This window comes from Diuraphis noxia, unplaced genomic scaffold (genome assembly GCF_037042655.1).
Source record: "Diuraphis noxia isolate RWA-SAM2 unplaced genomic scaffold, SU_Dnox_SAM2 contig0004, whole genome shotgun sequence".
NCBI lineage: Eukaryota > Metazoa > Arthropoda > Insecta > Hemiptera > Aphididae > Diuraphis > Diuraphis noxia.
This window is the reverse complement of record NW_028301714.1, coordinates 31,084,991-31,105,020: the sequence shown is the minus strand read 5'-3', so window position 1 is coordinate 31,105,020 and position 20,030 is coordinate 31,084,991. Positions and strand designations below refer to the sequence as shown.

The 20,030-nt window shown below is 24.9% G+C and overlaps 1 protein-coding gene across 1 annotated transcript in view; it reads left to right on the top strand.

Annotated features, from left to right (window-relative positions):
• LOC107171764 (tachykinin-like peptides receptor 99D) overlaps positions 1-20,030 on the top strand; it is a 225,646-nt gene that overhangs the window by 153,662 nt on the left and 51,954 nt on the right. Inside the window, exons 4-5 of the mRNA XM_089226839.1 lie at positions 1,183-1,333; positions 10,587-10,783. Coding sequence (XP_089082965.1) covers positions 1,183-1,333; positions 10,587-10,783 — 348 coding nt within the window. The remainder of the gene's footprint in view (positions 1-1,182; positions 1,334-10,586; positions 10,784-20,030) is intronic.

Sequence of the window (20,030 nt, the reverse complement as noted above, 5' to 3'; positions counted from 1 at the left end):
AAATAAAAATATTTTCTATGTAAATAATAATACTTAATAATAAAATAATAAACCATGATTTTACTTATTTTATCAAGATTTAAACAACACACCACACACAATGTAATATTTACAAATATTGTCAACATCTTATTAAAGTAACATTTCATATTTGTGTATAATATGTTCGATACGATGACATAAAATTATATTGTTTGTCTTTTATTTGTAATTTTATTAAATAATTAAATGTGGTATAACATAATATAATATATGAATTCAATAATCAACTTACTTTTCAGAAAATTTTATATAAATTAATTTTTCTGTATACATATGGTAAAAGACAGTGGGTTTTTTATATCCAAATAAGACACGATTAGATGATTAAAAATTAATATTAGATTATCTGTGATATAATTGTTTTGTGAAACAAAAGATTAGTTTGTACTATTTGTATTGAGTTTCAAAATGTATTTGTACTACATATATACCACTAAACCACTTAAATGAATATCAAAGTTGAAGATTAATGTTCCATTAGAAGTTTTCATAATTACATATCAAACTCAAAGGCGTCTGATTACTTAGACTGCTTATTGTGAGTGAACAAGGGATTCTTCAATTTATTGTCATAAAATTCTTATGAAATAACAAAACAAAACAAAAGTATATATAAAAACAAAAAAAAAAATTTGATCTTGAGGTATGATTAATGAACATAAACGCACAACAATATAAAAACATTCAACGTACATACAAAACTTTTACTTTTAAAACGTTATCAAATATAGAAAAATAAAACTAAGTATGACTATGACACAATATATTACGTTTTCCGTTGAACATTATTATTGTATACAATTTTCCGGTAACACAATATTAGAACTTGAAAAAAAAAACAATTAAGTAGGTAGTAGTATAATTATTGTAACAAAAATATAAATTGTACGACTTAATTTAATATTATTATTTGTAAAGTTCCCCCCCCCCCAAAAAAAAAAATGTAATCTATAATGTAACGTTTACGACTAATGGCCGTTGTCACCGATGTCTTTTGTTCAATAAAAAAAAAAAAAAAAAAGAATTATTGTAACAGTACCAATAACTATACTATAGATAGCTTATTATTATGCAAAATAATTTTAATTTAACAAAATATCTTCAGTTTGTTTATTTACATATATTTTCATATAATTTCAGTTATAACGTTTCATTCATGATAATTACGTATTTTATACCCATTGGACTGATGGGTTTCACCTACGCTATGATCGGTCACGAACTGTGGGGAAGTCAAAGCATTGGAGAATGTACACAGAGGCAGCTGGAGCACATAAAGTCCAAGAGAAGAGTAAGTTTTTTTAAAATAAATTTAAGTGCATCACAAATTCTCATTTCTATTAACGATGTAGGGCATTCGACTGTCCAATTAAAATGTTTTTAAAATTACATTTACATTAATAAACAAAAACAATCTAGGTACAATTGTTTTCTTCTCTTGAGGCTTATTTTTTGTTGAGATTACAATATAATACGCATATTGTTGAAATACACGTATAATATAAAACAATGTTTTACTGCCAAGTTAAGAGGGATTGAAGTTTAATCCTGTCAGCTGTCGAATTTAACTCGGCTCTTTCTGTTTTTTTTCTTTTAGAATCGTTTGCTTTCAATTCACGTTAACACAACTACACAACCCTTGAACATTTTTTGCTGTCAAAGACATATTGTTCTGAAACCAATAAATATAATGTCACACTATGCTTCAACGACACTTTTGATATTTGATTCATAATTTAAGGTTAACTTGTTATATAATTCGAGCTATTCTGAAAATTATTTTATCATTGTTCAGGAAATTATAAAAAAAAAATTACAAAACATTATAACTTAATGTTTTGTCTGATAACATGATTTATTTTAGTTTCATTATTACATGAATCACATTTCTTGGTATTTATACAAAGAATTTTATTGAATGTTTCCTGTATATACATTATAACCAACGTTTATAAAGTTGAACGTATTGTTTATTTTTAACAATGAAAAAATGATTTGAATATTATAAAAATGGTTTTTTTTTTACTGATTTAAATATATTTTGAAAGGATATCTATTGAATATTGATGTAAAGTTTTTCTATTACAATTATATACATATATAATTCGGGTTTGTTTATATATTAATTATAAGCCCAGCAATTATGGATATTAGCTGTTTTTAGGGGGGAACAGTTGGTTTAGAACACGTAATGAATGTATGACAAGTGTTTATAGTTAAAAACCTAGTGGTCACTTATCCAGCCGCAGTTAAACGTCACACCAAGCCACATATTGTATTGAATTACTTCATATATGTACATACTTATTTATTCTACTTAATAATAATAATTTTGACTTACATTTGTCAATAAATGTTTTTTATATATTTTTTATATACAATCTACACAATAAATGTAGAAAAAATCAGAAAAGTATACTTAACTGCTCAAGTGTTATATAAATTATCCCTATAATTAACAAGTATTAAGTAAGTACATACTTTATGATAATTCAACCACTACGTTGAAATTAACGTAGTGTTTAAATTAAAATTTTTCTGAAGTTTAAGTATGGTATATCAATTATTCAATAACGATCAATAATAGGTACCTTAATATAAAATAATTATTTAATAAATATATCAATACATTCAATTTTGTAGTTTTACACAATGCAGATAGAATATAACTCCTGTAATATGAACTTAAAATGTTTGTATTGAGAATTTAAAATTAAGTTAATACATTTAAACTGCTAAAATTATATTATTATTATTTTTTCAGTAGATTCCATTTTTCTAGATTATAGTTTTAACCTTTAGGTATATATTATACACATAATTAAAATAATTAAACTATAAATATGAATTATAAAAGAAACCACATTATAAAAAAAGCTACTCTCTAATGATATATTAAACTAAATAGTATTATTGTTTTAATATTGTATTAAATGTAAATTTGATTAATTATATTATGAGTAAATACAAAAATAAAAGTCATTACGGCATCATTAAAAATGTAATTTTGGTAATTTTGGTAAATTTTCTAAATTCCATAAACAAGGGTTTGTCTGCAATTATTATTAATTGTTTTAAAGTAGGTAATTAATGATAAGTAATTACTATATATTGCTTCCTGATATCTTTTACTAATCTTTTCTGATGTATTTATTACAGGTAAAATAACCTCAACATAATAGGACATACATACTATATATGAAAAACCTAATCAGATTACTTCTCGTTTACTATTTACTTAAATCATTACAAACCTATCAATTGTGTGTCGATAATAATATGGTAATACTCAACATAGAATCTATAGACCACAGGGTAAACTAACACTACAATTTCGAGTAAATATAAGGGAATAGATATAGTGTAAGTAATGAGAGCCATCAAAACTACAGTTTTATTAGGTACAAAATACAAAAATAATAGATTTTTCAATCAATGTACAATTGTACATCAAACTGACTTATAGTATTGGCTTAATCAATTGTCTATGAAAAATCATGATAAAAAACTGTATAGTTGTGTTATAAAGTTTAATCAAATGATACATTTGAAATATTTAAATCTAATGTAAATGTGTTAATTTCTATTTGATGACGTAAAATATATTAGTAAATATACAATTTATGTATGAAAAAAATGTATATTTAAATAAGTGATTTATAAAAGTCAATTTCAAGTTAACTTTTTTTGTTTCGGAGAAATTGAAAAGCAAATCAATGAGCAATATAAAAAACGATATTTTATAATTTCATATACAAAAATAAAAAAAGCCTCACTGAATCATATACAATTTGTTTATAAATTTCCTATTAATTTCCATTTAATTTTCTCATTAATTAATTCCGTATTGAGACAAAACTATACTGATTTATGTTGCTTATGAAGTTTTAAAAATATAAAATATAAATTAAAAATTAAAAAATAAATTGATTTGTAATTATTTTTATTTTAACATCGCTTTTAATGTTTAAAGTGTATCTAGGTCCGTGACTTGTTACCTAATCAACTAGTCAACTATCCACTTCCCATATTATTGAATAATTCTTCAATCAAGCCAACCAATCCCTCCATATATTGTGCTTATTGTACAAATATTTTATATAGATGGTAAAAATTAAAATAAACATAACAAAAATAAATTTAAATTAAATTAAGTGTTTTAAAAGACAAATGAGAAATTGATTACAACGTGAAGATGTCATAAATATTGATAATAATACAGCGTAAACAAATTTCAGGCCTGTTACAGAGCTCAAAAATGTTCTATGAACAAATCATTTCATGTAATTAATCAAAATAGTATTAATTAATATAATAAACAGCTAAAATATTTTTGTGAATACATTTAATATAAATATATAAAATATATACATAATTGGACTAACTACAATGTATAGTTAAAAATTATTTTAGATATATTATTAAACATCAGATTTTATAACATAGATACACATCTAGTTTTTTTTCATGTAAAATGTATCACTTCACATAATATAGAAAACATAGGATTTAATAGTTTTGGATTTCTCTTATAGAGATGACCATTTTATAGAACACCTTATAGTAAATTACTGTCTATTACAAATTATTTTGTTACAAGAATTATTAATTTATAACCATTTTTAATTAAATACTACAAACATTATTTATGGACATATTAAACATGCTATTATTTTGATAAATTAACTTTCACATTGTTTGATTGATACTTGTATGGCATGGCAATTGATAACCTTTTATAAAACCGTTTCTTATAGGTTTAGAGTGGAAAAAGCAATATATTGGTTTTACAAGGATTTTTTGAAAATGATTTTTAATTTTAAAGATTTAAGGTTGTTTTGTGTACTAATATATATCTTTTTTTTCCGTTCAAAAAACCGGTAACGGGTGGGAGTACTAAAATATATCTAGTTGATACTTACAAAATCCCTGTATTGTTTTTAGTAATGAAAAAAAACTAACAAAGAACACTGTATAATTTAAACTGAACTCAGAAAAAGATACTAATCCACCGTCTAACCGTCCTTTGTGCAGTTATGCATGATAAACTTATTAATTCAAGTGATTTCTCAATTACGTGGCATATAAATATACTATAGGTATTTTATCAGAGCTAATTCTTTGATTTTTTTTTTTATAATATTTAATAAATGTAACAGCATTATAGAGGTATAATATGAGGATAATAGGATTTGAAAATTGATCATCATCTTCTGTTAGTATTATAAGTTTCTTATAATTACTATATACGCATGAACATAAATGGTGGTTTTAATCCAAGTAACTTTGGCAATTAGTGACATAGTATCTTTATTAATTAGTAACACATACTATTAGATAAAATGTAGGTCAATATTTTATATTATTTAAAATACTAATTTAACACATAATATTGAAATTTTTCAACTGTATTGTCTTAACTATTTCAAGTTGTAATAAAATATTAGATCTATACTCTGAACAAGTTAAAGAATATAGTCAACGGTCGACTTTTTATGTATAACTTTTTTGTATCCATGCAAGCTTATGATTTTAATACATCCAAAAATTTTTAAAATATGAGGGTGAATTGTAGAAAAATTAGAATTATATTTACTATGGAATGATTCATATGAATTATTAAACACTATTTGTCGAAATCGATATTATAATAATTAAAAAGTTCTCGTACAACTTACTGTTGGTCGATATATTATTAATTAATAATCTAGGTATATGCTATAGGAAAAAACACCCTCAGTCATTTTGTACGAAAAAAGGTCACCTTCCTATTTTTAGAAGCAATTTGAGTGTCACCGACTAGCTGTGACGAAAACAAGTCACCGCCAACTACGTTTCTTAACTTTAACAGAGTACCTATATACTTATATATGTACGCATATCATATAAATGTGTGTAGCTTATACTCATAAAATAAAAAAACATATTTATTATAAGCTATTATAGTTGACTCACTTATGTGTTTATTACACTGGAATACTGGACTTTGAATTGCATTTGTGATTTGATGCACTACGCCACAGAGATACATTAAGATGTATTTCGTTGCAACCATTAGGTTGGACTCTTTAGCACATATGTCTGGTGTATAGTACAGCGTGTTTATTATTGTGGACTGTGATTCCGATCACACAAAAGTTTCAACTATGCAGCGGGAAATAAGGACCGTAGTGGATGAAATAATTCGTCAAAGTGGCCTCTGGCAGAATCGTAACCACGATTCCAATTATGGATACAAAAAGAAAGACCGTGGGGAATGATCGATCCACATACATATAACCACTGAAAACTATACTTATATACTGAATGATTGCTACTGGTGTCGTGCAAGACAATAATATGTCGTTTTGTAGGTGTTACCACGCAGCAATGAATAGACTTGACCACAATACTACAGTGGTTGATGTTCTGATCGATCAATATCGACCTCATATTATAGACGTATAATATGGCACCGTAGATACTCTTAATATAAAGTATTACATCAAGTGTTACTTATGTGGTTAATTTTCTAGTTTTTCATAAATCAATCAATTTTGATATAATTAAAACTTTTTTTCATTTTGAAAGTTATTTTTGACACACCAATCATTTGATCTCAACTCGCTTTTTGGCCGAAGCCCATAATCTGGAATAATCTTTTAGACTTTGTTTATATGTATATTGATGTGTAATTTTTCAGTTTAAGATTTGGTTTTATTCAATATTTCTATAAGGTATAGATATAAATTTTATTATTTAGCATTAGGTAATTATAAAATGGAAAGCAATGCAAACTATTCATTGATCAATGTATAAAACGTTGAGCTTCTTTTCGCCTTATAGGGTTTGAATTAAAAAAAAAATCTTTTCTAAGTAGTCACCTACGTTGTATAAAGAATATCTTCACAAAATTTTAAATCTTAAGACTCGGTGGTTTAGGTTGTGCGTTAATACCTCAGTCAGTCAGTTTATCCTTTTGTATTTATAATATATATATATATGTTAGCGGTAATGTATGTAATACGTTATTTTATTAAATAACTAGTTATTCTATTAAATTCCTAAATATGTTCGTTAATATATAAATTACACGGTTTTACTAGTTAATATATAAAATACCGATTGGGTTTTCGTTAATGTATGAAATTTATATCATTAGGTAGATGGCCGAGACTGGATTTGATAACATACAAAATTTGTTACCGTTGTTGTTTTATTAATAAAAATAATAAGATAAGATAGTATTGAACCACACCATTTGGCATAGACTAGACTTATTCGTGTGACAGTGTACCCAATTGGCGTAATTTAATTTATGCACAGAAAAGTTTATTACGCTTAATGACGTTTCAGATGTAGATATTTGCCTTCGAAAAGCATCCGAATCCCAATCAATTGGTAATGGACAAGGGTTTTTTTAAATGTACATGCCAACAAAAGTGCACCACAAAACGGTGCATATTTTTAAAAAATAATTTACTTTGTAATTCTAAATGCCACCCAAAAAGTTCCTATACTAATAAATAAATTGTAAATTAAAAAAAAAAAATTATACAAATACATTGACGTGAAAAAAGATGAATATTAATATTTTATATAATAATAATGTAAGGCTTGTTTGACTTAATACTATAACATTTGATTTTTTTTGTAATTTGTAATTTAATTATAACTTTTATTCAATAATAGTTTTAAATACATTAACTAAACCCTTATTGTTAGTTTATAAAATATCTAATTGGTATGTAGAATAACTAGTTGAAGTATATATTTATGGATTCATTCAATACATTAACTGAAAGTACCCGTAATTCTATAAAATAACTAGGTATTCTATAGAATTACGGAATTTCATACATTATAATGCTAACATATATATATATATATAATTAAATAGGTGAAAGCTTTGATTAGATGTGTAATTATATCTAACTCTCCTTTTAAAAGCCGGTTGGCATATGAACATAAATAAATAAATAATTATCATACTCCGTATGAGGTAAATTTGGAGAAGTATAGTAAGAACATTACATTTGTTTCAGATATATAAATCCTTAAGTTAGAAACATAATACACATTTTTAGCTGGAAGTCATGATTGTGTAAATTAAATAAATTGAATAAATAATTATTAATTTTTAATTTTCAAGAACATAAATTTATTAAGTATTTAGTATTGTTCTAAACTCACATAGAATAAATTAATACTATTATGGTTGTAAATGTGTTACCACTGTAATTAAAGCACAGTTTATATTGCTAATGTGCTGTAACGTGAACACACCATCCAGAAAAAAAACCTAATATAAATGAATACAAGCAAGAGCAACATCAGTAGTAAATAATAATACATCACACACAAAAGTTAAAACCGTGTTTAATAATAAGCTAATTCTAAAACAAGAAATCATCTAACGGGCATGTTACGACTTCCCTCAGTATTCGAACAAATGGTGTAAATGATTTGCCTCCGTTATTATCATCGATGTCACCACCACCATCGTCATAATATATGACCGGGAAGAAAGGCGGAGAAATTGTGCGTGTTTTCATTAAAACCATAAATCACAAGAACGTGAATGTTTATTTTCTAACGGATGTATTATTATAACTTCGGAAAAATAATATAGTTTTCATACCTATGTGGCTATGAGTAGGTACCTTAAGTCCCTAGAAGTTGAATGATAGACTGATAGATAGTCAATAGAATATTTTCAATTTTGTATGGTTGGTTTAATTTACATGATTCGAAATAATAAGATTTCTGAATGAATTATATTTTAAAGGAAAAGCTGAAATTAGAAAATATTACCATGCAATAACTCAATCTGTAGCATTTTTAATTATTTTTTTAATTAGACATAAGAATCATAAAATAAAATAGTACCAATCTAAAGATTAAAAATTATGTAAAATTATTTAGTGATCCATATATAAAATTAAAATTATTATACTCCAAAATCTGTTCATATTTAAGCACTGTAAATGGTTTATTTTTCGATAAAAATTGACGTGTTTTAACACAAATTCACTGGTTTTTTTTCGTCTACATTTTTTGCTTATTAAGAATTTTGACGAATCACCTTTACAAAGTGTAAAGTATCTGCTATCTGCGTCATCAATTTTTGATCCTTTTAGGTTATGCATAAATGTTTTTTTTTTTTGCTCTACATATACACCTTATTATTATATCAATAGTCTCTCAATACAAAATCTAACAACAATGTAAAAATATATCAAACGATACCTAGTTTAAGAAGGTATATTTAACTTGAATAATTCAAGTAACAGATAGACTGACGAATTGATTATATAATTCAATAAATAAAATAATATTAAAATATAAGATATCAAGTCATTTAATTTTCTAATCTAATAATTTTCAATACTTAAGAGAACTTTAAAATAAAATAATGCTTTAATTCTATGTATAAGTTACCTATAATATAAGTTATAGGGTTTTCAATTTATTTTTCATCAACCTTTTTTCAATCGCATACTTTATAAAAGTAAAAAAAAATACATTTAATAGACCAAATACGCATTATATTCTATAAAATATTATGGAAGTCTGGTACATCGAAAATGTAGTATTCTTGTGACAAAAAAGTTTGTTTAATAAACTAAAAACTATAAATATGTAGTTAATTTTATTAAATTTAATCACATTATAAACTATAACAGAAAGTAAAAAAATTAGAATAATCGCTCTACAATATTATGAATATTAGTGATATTCAAAGGTTCTTAAATCAAGTTTAAATTCTACAAGATGACGGCTGCACTACATTAATGATAAACATTTATCTAAGTAATTAAATTACCAACCGAGAAGTTTACCTGTTTTGAGATAAAGTGAACAAATTTATATTTATTCAATATATTATATTAACTTGTTGTTAATTATATTATATAATGTATATTACAAAAATTATATTATATAAGGTTAAGTTGATTTAATGTACCTATTTTACTTAAATTTATCACCCTGTTTTAGCCAAACTTAACCTTCTTATATGTGTGTAAAAGTATAGCTTATATGAGTGTATATTTTCTCAACTATAAGATATTTTTTAATTTAATTGAATAAGTAATTAAGTATTGTTATTATGAAAAATTAGTATTTAATTTTTTTCAGACCTTTTTTTTTATATAAAATTATGAATACCTAATATAGAAATTTATAAATAATTATTAAATGCAGTTTTTGATCAATTGATACTCAAACAAAGTAATTTACATATATTATGGTTAACTAATAACGTATGAACTATATGACTAACAATATGACTATAAAAAAAAATCTATATGTCTATACGTGAGATTAATTTGCAATAATCATTAGTTATTATATTATTGTTTTCATTTTTTTTTTCGAAAGATATGGCATAATTTTTTATCCATGAAGTTTTATATTATATATTTTGATAATTATTTCTCAGCTATGAATTATTGTAATAGCTTTATTTAGTCTTAATAAAATTATAATTTTTAGTTCATGCACAAATAATTTTTTTATTCTGATATTTCTTTGTGGTAAAATGTATTTAATTCTGTTTAAAGGTTGTGAAAATGATGATCGTTGTTGTGACGATTTTCGCCATCTGTTGGTTACCGTATCACATTTACTTCATTGTCACATCTCATATGCCGGAATTAACTAACGCACCGTACATTCAAGACGTATATTTGGCCTTTTACTGGCTAGCAATGTCCAATTCTATGCACAACCCTATCGTGTATTGTTGGATGAATTCCAGGTAAGCAATGTGATTATAATTGTTCTATCAATGATACCCAGTTAATTTTTTCTTGTATAGCAGCATTAGTAATTAAGTTTAAAACCCGTTGTTGTTAAATTTATGATTAATTTATTCAAGTTATTATCCAGGATACTGAAAAAAAAATGTAAAATGTAATTCATATAATATTCATAGATCATATTTAAAAACTTAATTTCTTTTAATCTATAGTTTCAGCTGAAAAAAACAATTATACTCGTAATATTATATGATTCTAAAATAATTATGATGTTAAGATTAATGAAATGGGTACATAAAATTGTAATAAGTAAGTCAAATGTTTCTTTGATTACTAAACCATAAAATCAAAAATGTGTCCACGATGTGTGACGAATCTTCGAAACTGCTATTTTTATGTTATTTGACAAACTTGCTAACATCAAACTTACACACATCAAATACGGTTCGTTTGCCATCGTAAACTCAGTCACATACTAACTTAAAAGAATGTGCGTTAAAGCTTTACCGTTAAATATTAAATACGTGTTTCAACGATAATAGCTTTGGCATAAAGTTTTCCACGTAACTGAAATGTTATTTCCCGTTTTTTTTTTCCATAATACATATAATAAAGGTAGATTTACTGAGAAAATGTTTATTTATTCAACGAACAATATTTTTTTTTATAAACATCAAATTACTAAATTCATTGATATTTTTTAGGCATTTATCAAATATAAATATTTTAGACTAAAAAAAACAACTTATTTGGATTCCACAATATTTTTAAACGGATTATTGTGATAAAATAAAAGGCATTAACAATCAAGTTAAAAATTTAAAATTCATATAATATTTGTATAGGGTAAAAATCTTGAAAAGTCTTGAATAATAAGTTTAAGCAAAATAATTAGTATTATAATATTAGGAATGAAATTTTTAGTAATAATTAGTTAATGGTTCCAGGCCATTTTCTACGTCATAGACTATTTTTCTACAATTATAATTCTTATTTTTCTACATTTTATTTTGTAATTTTTTTTTACCGGTCATTTTTTAGCTGGATATTCTTTGCACAGGTTCTTTTTGAACCGTATTAAATGTCTAGGATCAATTGTAGCCGGATATAATTTACCAGACTAAATGATGGACCACATCCATTAGCGTCATATGCGATGTTTATTCGTAGCTCAAACTATTTAAAAAAACTGAAAATGTTCATATAGTCTGTGCTTGTAGTGTGTACACCTACACATATAACGCATCCCATCTGAAATTAAGCAACCTATTTTTTAAACTTAACTGTTTTTTTTTTTTTTTAAGTACACATATTATTTATGAGATACATTCCATATACATTATCATACATCACCTAGATATAATTACAACGAATTATATTTAATTTACGAGAATGTGAATTAATAATAACACGTCAACGCGTACGTTTATAACGCTTAGACACATTACCTCACACTTGGTATATACGGTTTCATTAAAATTATTATTCATAGGTATGTGTGTTCAACATAATATGTCATTGCATATATTTTGATAAATATAGATGTAGAAGTAGATTTGTATATTTTATACACATGTGTAAACAATATTTGTGTATTTGAGTATAATATTTTTTTTGTCTTTTTAAATGTTCTCAAAACCCGCCCATGGCTAAACCAACTGTGCTTTTTTTTATTGTTGTATAAGTTTTCCACTTCCAAGCTTTTTAAATCGTCAAATGTAAACTATCCCTCAACACTTTTACCGTCGTATATTTCTATTAACACCATTCATTTTTACTTTTTATCGGTCAAGGCATTGTTCTAACAGTATACAATGTATATATTCATGTACAACACTTTATACAAATATGTAATATAAAAGAAAATTAAATTAGATTTTTGTATAAGTTTACAGCTTTAAAAATATAAAAAGGAGTAACTTTAAGTACTGAAATAATATAAAACTAAAAAATATTATATTAGAATTTAGCAATATTATATTATTATGTCTATATCATAATATTATATTATATTATCTTATAGGTATCTATAAATAAAAAAATATTAAAGTTATTAATATGGAAAGTTATGATTTTTACATAAAGATAAATGACTTATTATATGCCATACAATTTGTAGCTAATAGTATAATAGTTGTTTGGTATATTAATACATTTAACCCATTTTCCATTGTCAGTTAATAATAGTCTTAACTCAGATAATAGGTATAAATATAGTACTCCAATAAATATACTTGATTTATTATACCCTTGTGGTTTGGTCTTGCAATAATTTTATTAAGTATTAACAATAATTCTAATACGAAATTACTAGAATCGGATTTAAACCCATGCCATGGTTGCTATAGATTACTTAATATGTAAAGTTTACTTAGGTGATACAAGAATGACAATAATTTTCAATATCCCGTAACCAGTTACTAGGTTTTGTTTTATACAGCACTCTTGCATCGTCTGCAGTTCATTTTCAAAAGTTATAAGTCTAATCGATTCTTAAAACGATTCATTGAGTAACTTCCGATTGAAAAAATATTCGGGAAGAGTTTCAAATATTTGAAATATAAACGCAGAAAATTAATGAATTATGAAATTCATTAATTTTCCTGGTCCTGCAACAGTCTATATTGTACATGATCTGTGCCTTTTTCACTTTGTACGTCACTTAAATTCTTGGTATTTGCCACTTGAACGGGAAAGATGAAGTTTTTCTATTAAATGAGAATTATGAAGTGCGTACCAATCTATTTCACACAATTGTCCACTCATAAACGTTGAGGGTTGATTTGATGATGAGGTATGTTCATAATGGGTCATAGAGAATCTGAGGCGCAATAATGATAGGTATAGAGAAGCCATACTCAACCTTTTTTTTATCTGGGCCACATAAAATATTTTAAAATATTACGCGGGCCGCAAGAAATTTTATTGAATGTTCTATGTCTAATATAGTGATATCTCCCATACTATCAAGTTGTCACGAGTATTTCGCCTAAATGTATATTTGTTAACCACCCGTACAGAGATTCGATTGTCATCGTCGTTTCATTACTTAACAAGTCACTGATTAAGTTATCCTTGTGTGTATAAGACTTAGGTAACTTAACGTGCTGTTCTTGACTTTTAGTAATGTTTTCGTTTAAATTCGTTTATTTATAGTATCTTCAAAATTGTGGAACGATTGTTTTTTACAATGGACAGTCTAATCCAAAACGACCCAATTCAAGTTTTATCAATACTTAGATGGATATTAAAGATTAATTCCACTCAGTAATATTAACAAATCAATATACATATATATATATAAATAATTATATTATATATAATATAATTTACATATAAAATTATGAATGGTACATCTTTAACGATAATATTATTATGAAACAAGAAAAACTTAATTGAATTTTACAAATTGAGTACCTAACAAAATATATTACAAACATCAAGTAGTTCCATTTAAATTTGTTGTGTATTCATAATATGAACAATATTATTAATATATAAATATAAAATATTCATCATAAAATTAAAAATATTAATTAATTTAAATGATGTGCGTTCATTCCATAAGCTTTGTTTTAAACATCTTTATTCTTAGTAGCATATTTTTTAAAACAACCTATTTTTTCATTCGTGAAAAAAATATATTTAATATCGACAATTCGTCAGCTAATTAAAATATAACATTTCCACAAACGATATCCCAGGAGAGACATTCAAAAAATAATTAACAAATAACATAAAAAAAAAAAAATAATAATAATGTTTTTTAAGATAAATAACCTCAAAAAATTTAACACAATTTTTCAATAACCCAAATACCAAAAAATGTTTAATTTGTAATTGTCGTGACTTAAGGTTGAATACCATACAAAATTACATCCACAAATGTTTATTAGAAAAATGAAAACAAACAAAAATACGTTTGATTTTTAAACAGTATTATATTTTTACCTTAAAATAATTCCACTGGAACAATATTTTCTACATGCATTTTTATTTATTTAAATCGAGAATCATCTTTATTCTTAATTTGTACTTCAGATTATTTAGAGCTATATTTCACTTCATTTAACGATAAAATATGAAAAACTGATCGATTATAATATTATATCAGCGACGTAATTCGACCATATTGCTTATAAAAATATGCTATTTGCATCAGTTGTAATAGAAAATATTGTCTTATAGAATTTGGTATGACTATTATAAGATGGAATTCCTACTTAACATCATACATACAAATATAAAATATAGATTATTATAGATTTCACTAAAAATTATTTTTGATTTTTCTATAAATAAATTGCATACTAGATATAACTAGATGTGAAATATTGATCAAAATATACTATTTTGAATTTTTATAGTAGTACCGGCAGACCTTCACCTGATAAAATTCATATTAACAAACAAGTCGTATCCATCATTTATCAAATTATTAAATTCTTTTAAATTTAAAATTCATATAATATAATTGAATATTTTATTGAATTATTTCACTAAACTGAAAATATATCAATCACCAACAGAAGCATATTCAAAAGAAATTTTATATATTCTCGCAGGAAAAAAATCAATTCGTTTATCTTATTTAAAATAATGGTATCAAATATAATAATAAAATATAAAACATTGATACATTTAAATCTTCTGAGGATACAAATATAACAAAATATATCATCGAAATTTATATTTAATTTAATTTATATCTAAGATTTAAAAAATATATAAATAAAATGTCTGCTAACATCTATATCCCACCTCGCCTGTTTGTATACAAATTAATTAATTTGCGAATTCTAGCCACTAAACGTATTTGCCCACGCGGTAATAATTAAACTAGCATGACTTTATTTTATCGGATCAACAAATGAACCGAGAATATCACAACGTTCAAAACCATCACCCCCTTAATGACGCACACAGAAAATACCTACGTCCTACGAAATCGTCCCATTATTTTTACTCGACCAGAAACCTTATCTTCTTTATTTATAAATTATAATGCATATAGGTAGTGCTCGTCGATTACTAGACCATATAATTTGTTTGCCCTTTGTTTATCAATGTATCAATATCATATTATTCATAAGTAGGTAGTATATTTTAGTATTATTCGTCTTTGCATAGAATTTTTGAAACATTTAAAATAAATAACTATCATACTTTTTGATCTGAGTAGTTATGAAAGTACGAGTAATGTGTCAAATATCTAGAAAAAAATGCATCATACCTACCATAGTTGTTATAAAAACCGGTTTTATAAAAATCGTATGTTTAAAAGGTCATTTGTGATTTGTTATTGTTATATTCTGTGCTGTATGCAATTTGAATATTAGATTAATCTTAATGCCATTAAATTTCAATTTTTTATATTGGCCTACTCTAGAGCGCTAAGAAATACAAATATTCTAGAAACTTATAACATTACCATTGGATGTATTAAAATATGCATACCTATTTCATTTTTTGTATGACTAAATCACAGTTTAATTATTGTCACTTGTTTGAATAGCACACTATAATATTACATTATATTATTAATAAACTCAGTTGATGAAATGATTATTTTTGACTTAATTAAAAGTTAATGGTATGCAATTATGATTCATTTTTATAGAATTCAATTTCATATCAGTCATTTTATGAAAACTCAAATCGTATTTAATTCTATTAGTTACCTTGTTTTACATATTTAATCGAATCGTGATATTTCAGCTAACCTAAAATTTCGGTGGTAAGTTGAAATTAATTAAATGACCATTGTGATAATTATAATAAAACAATACAGTCAATTAGTCAACTAATTTGTTATTTATTCCGTTAACAATTAAAATCATTTATTTACAATGAATTTGCATTTTAACGGATGTCTTCTCAGAGTAGTCGAGTAGGTACACTTCACTTATCCATTCTTCCCCATCGTTTATTGACGTAGTGTTTCTATGGTTTGTATTACCCACATTATAACATCCTTGTTTTTGACATCAAGATCATACCTTATATTATTCTATTAGTTGAATATAATATGTGGTCATCAAACGCAGACTGTATATGTTCATATTTTTTGGTTTCTTTTGACGACAAATTAAATTAACTATACATAACTAGGTACCGAATATATCAAATTGAGTAAAAACGGAACGCCCATCACTAAAATAACCAATATAACATTATATTATGTACATTGTACATATTATTTATATGCATAATTATACTTAATCTATATTAATAAATTGTTTTATTATTATTATTTGAGTGATTTTATGTATCACAAAATTTTCTGGATGACAAAATTGTCAAAATAATAGAGTTAGCACAATATGGTATTATCATGTACCGATTTATATATATCATCGTTTAATGTTTATTATGTAGGTAATTGTAATTTGATTGTAGTACCTACACAAGTTAGTTAAGATTTATTTGTTTTTTTGTTTTTCATGAAACCACAAACTTTTAAATCGCCTATTTTTAACGGTGTGTGTTTTATTCATATTTTATGCTATTAGGTATAATATAATAATCACGCTTGGAATTACACGCATTTGCAAATTTTTTTTGTTTTAGCTTAAAAAGTAGCTAAGTAAGAAATACACATGAATCTTACAGTAATGAGTTTGTATGCAATTTTTGATTTTGATATGTTTTTATATTTGCGCAATTTTTAATTATTACGTATATTTTAGCTTTTTGAAATAATATTGCATATTATATAGACAAACATATTTAATTAAGTTAATACTATTACCAAATACAGGTGTATATCGATTATTTTTAAATTTATTTTAACTTATATATTGAGTAATTATTATCAACTAGGTACATACAAATTGTTTTAAGCAGGTAGTTGACCTGTTTTTACTTGAATTTCCACTCTTTATTACCTAAATATTATAATTTAATAGATTGATATATTTTTTAGATAATACATGGTATTTTATCAAATTATTAATATTCAATAATTATTATTTATTTATTTATTTATTAGTCGAAATAGGCTTAATGATTTAATATTATATTCAGTTGTATTACCTATTATATAATTGCTGTGTTGGCGTATTTTTATTAAAATATTGCTTTTTTATTACTGATTATTTAACGTGGAATTTACTGCGATCATAGAGCCTATTTTTATTCATTATTTTATTTATTTATTTTATTCATAATTATTTAATTTATTAACGTGCCATTTAATGAATGAGTAGACATATATTCTTCTAAATTCATGATTGTGGGCGTTCATGACTGTTTTTAATTTTGATAAAATCAATAATTAATATTCAAACTAGAAATAATTTAATTTATCTATCAAAGAAGATTCCAGTACAAGAGAGAAAACTATGCCTAAAATAGAAGACAACTCAGTAAAATGATATTTTTAAAATCTGGAGGTAATTAAAGTAACATTTAATCTTTAGTCATCACTTTTTCGTCTAAATTCAGCCTTTTTCCTCCAATATGTTTCTTAGAGAATTTCCTAAACAAACTTATCCAAAAACGCTTTTATGTTGCGTGTCACGTGAGGTCGAGCGTTACCATGCAAAAGACGCAATCCCTTCGTTAGTATTCCAGGTTAGGTCGTCGGATTTTTATGGCTTGACGCAATTTTTCAAGCATCTCACAAAACGATGCCGAATTAATGGTAGTCGCTGTTGGCATAAATTCGATGGGAAGGATGCCTTTCCTGTTCCAGAAGACAGTTTTCATGATTTTTCTGGCAGATTGAGTCACTTAAAATTTACTTTTTTGGGGGGGAAATTAATGTCTCCACTCCATTGACTGTTGTTTTGATTCTGATGTAAAGTGGTAGATCCACGTTTCATTTCCTGTCAGTCTGTAACTATTAAGTCCAAAAATACAGCTCCTTCTTCAGTGTACAGCTCCAAAACCTGAGCACACTGAGCATGGACAGATAAAGAGGCGGACGCTGACAAGGTGGACGCGCTCATCTTGATTCATGTGTCATGAAGGTATTAAACGTCCGATACGGCTTGTTCAAATTTTCTTAAAAAGAGAAAAAATAACGGTCATAACAATGGTATCTACTTATAAAAATAAAAATTTTCCTTTGTCGCTAGAAAATTGGAGACCTTACTTTTGGGACAAGCCTCGTAGGTATATTTTTTATATTATGGTATAATTTATTATGTATATATTTATTTTCATTTTCAAATATTTTCAAATATGAACTGAATTAAAAATTAATTAAGAAGTCAACTGTATGATATCAGCCTTGATACTTGTTTGAAGTTAAAGACTATATATTACTCTCTACAATTGAATAAACAGTATATAGAAATGAAATGTTAAAAAACACACTAATTAAGTAGATAAGTTTTATTTTATTTTTATGTATTGTTGTGACTAATTAAATAATTATCAGATTTGTAAAAACTATTATAATAATAATAATGAATTGATGAAAATTAACAAATTTAAAAATGTATACAGGGTGATTCGTTTATCAAACAACACTCATTATTTATAAAAGTATTGACTTTTTTCAAAATATTGTTTTACATAGTTTCAAGTTGTTAAAAAACCAACGCTTTTATTAAAAAATTATATTTTTAAATATTTTTTATCCTTATCATTTTTTAAGTTTTTTACTTTTTTGAATGGCAACATAGTTTTTTAATTTCATATTCCAAAGCAGAATATTTTTCTAAAAATTTTGATACATAAAAATCGAATTTAGGACTAGTAGTTTATGAGTTATAAGTATTTAAAGTTTAGACAAGCGGAGTAGTGGACAAACATTTTGCGGGGTAACCCCGTACCACTCCACTCTGCCAATCTAAACTTTAAATACCTATAACTCATAAACTACTAGCGCTAAATTCAAAATTTTAACGTAATAATTAATTAAAAAAATAGCTTTATTAATTTATGAAATTTGAAGTATAGGTTACCATTTGAAAATCAAAAGTTGATGGTGGTGTATATAATAAATATAAGGGTGAAAAATATAAAAATAATAAACAATTCAAGAAGAGTGTAAATCTACAATTTTGAAAAAAAAAAAAATTGAAAAAAGTCAATACTTTTTTAAATAATGAGTGTTGTTTGATAAAAGAATCACCCTGTATATATATTATATATTGTTATAATAATTTTATTCATAGATATAAAAACTAACTATAATTATTAATTAATTTGTTATTAACTTAGCTAATAAGCATCGTTCGTATTATTAACATTGGTTTGGCCTTCTTAAAATTATTTGTTTTTGTTTAATGTTGT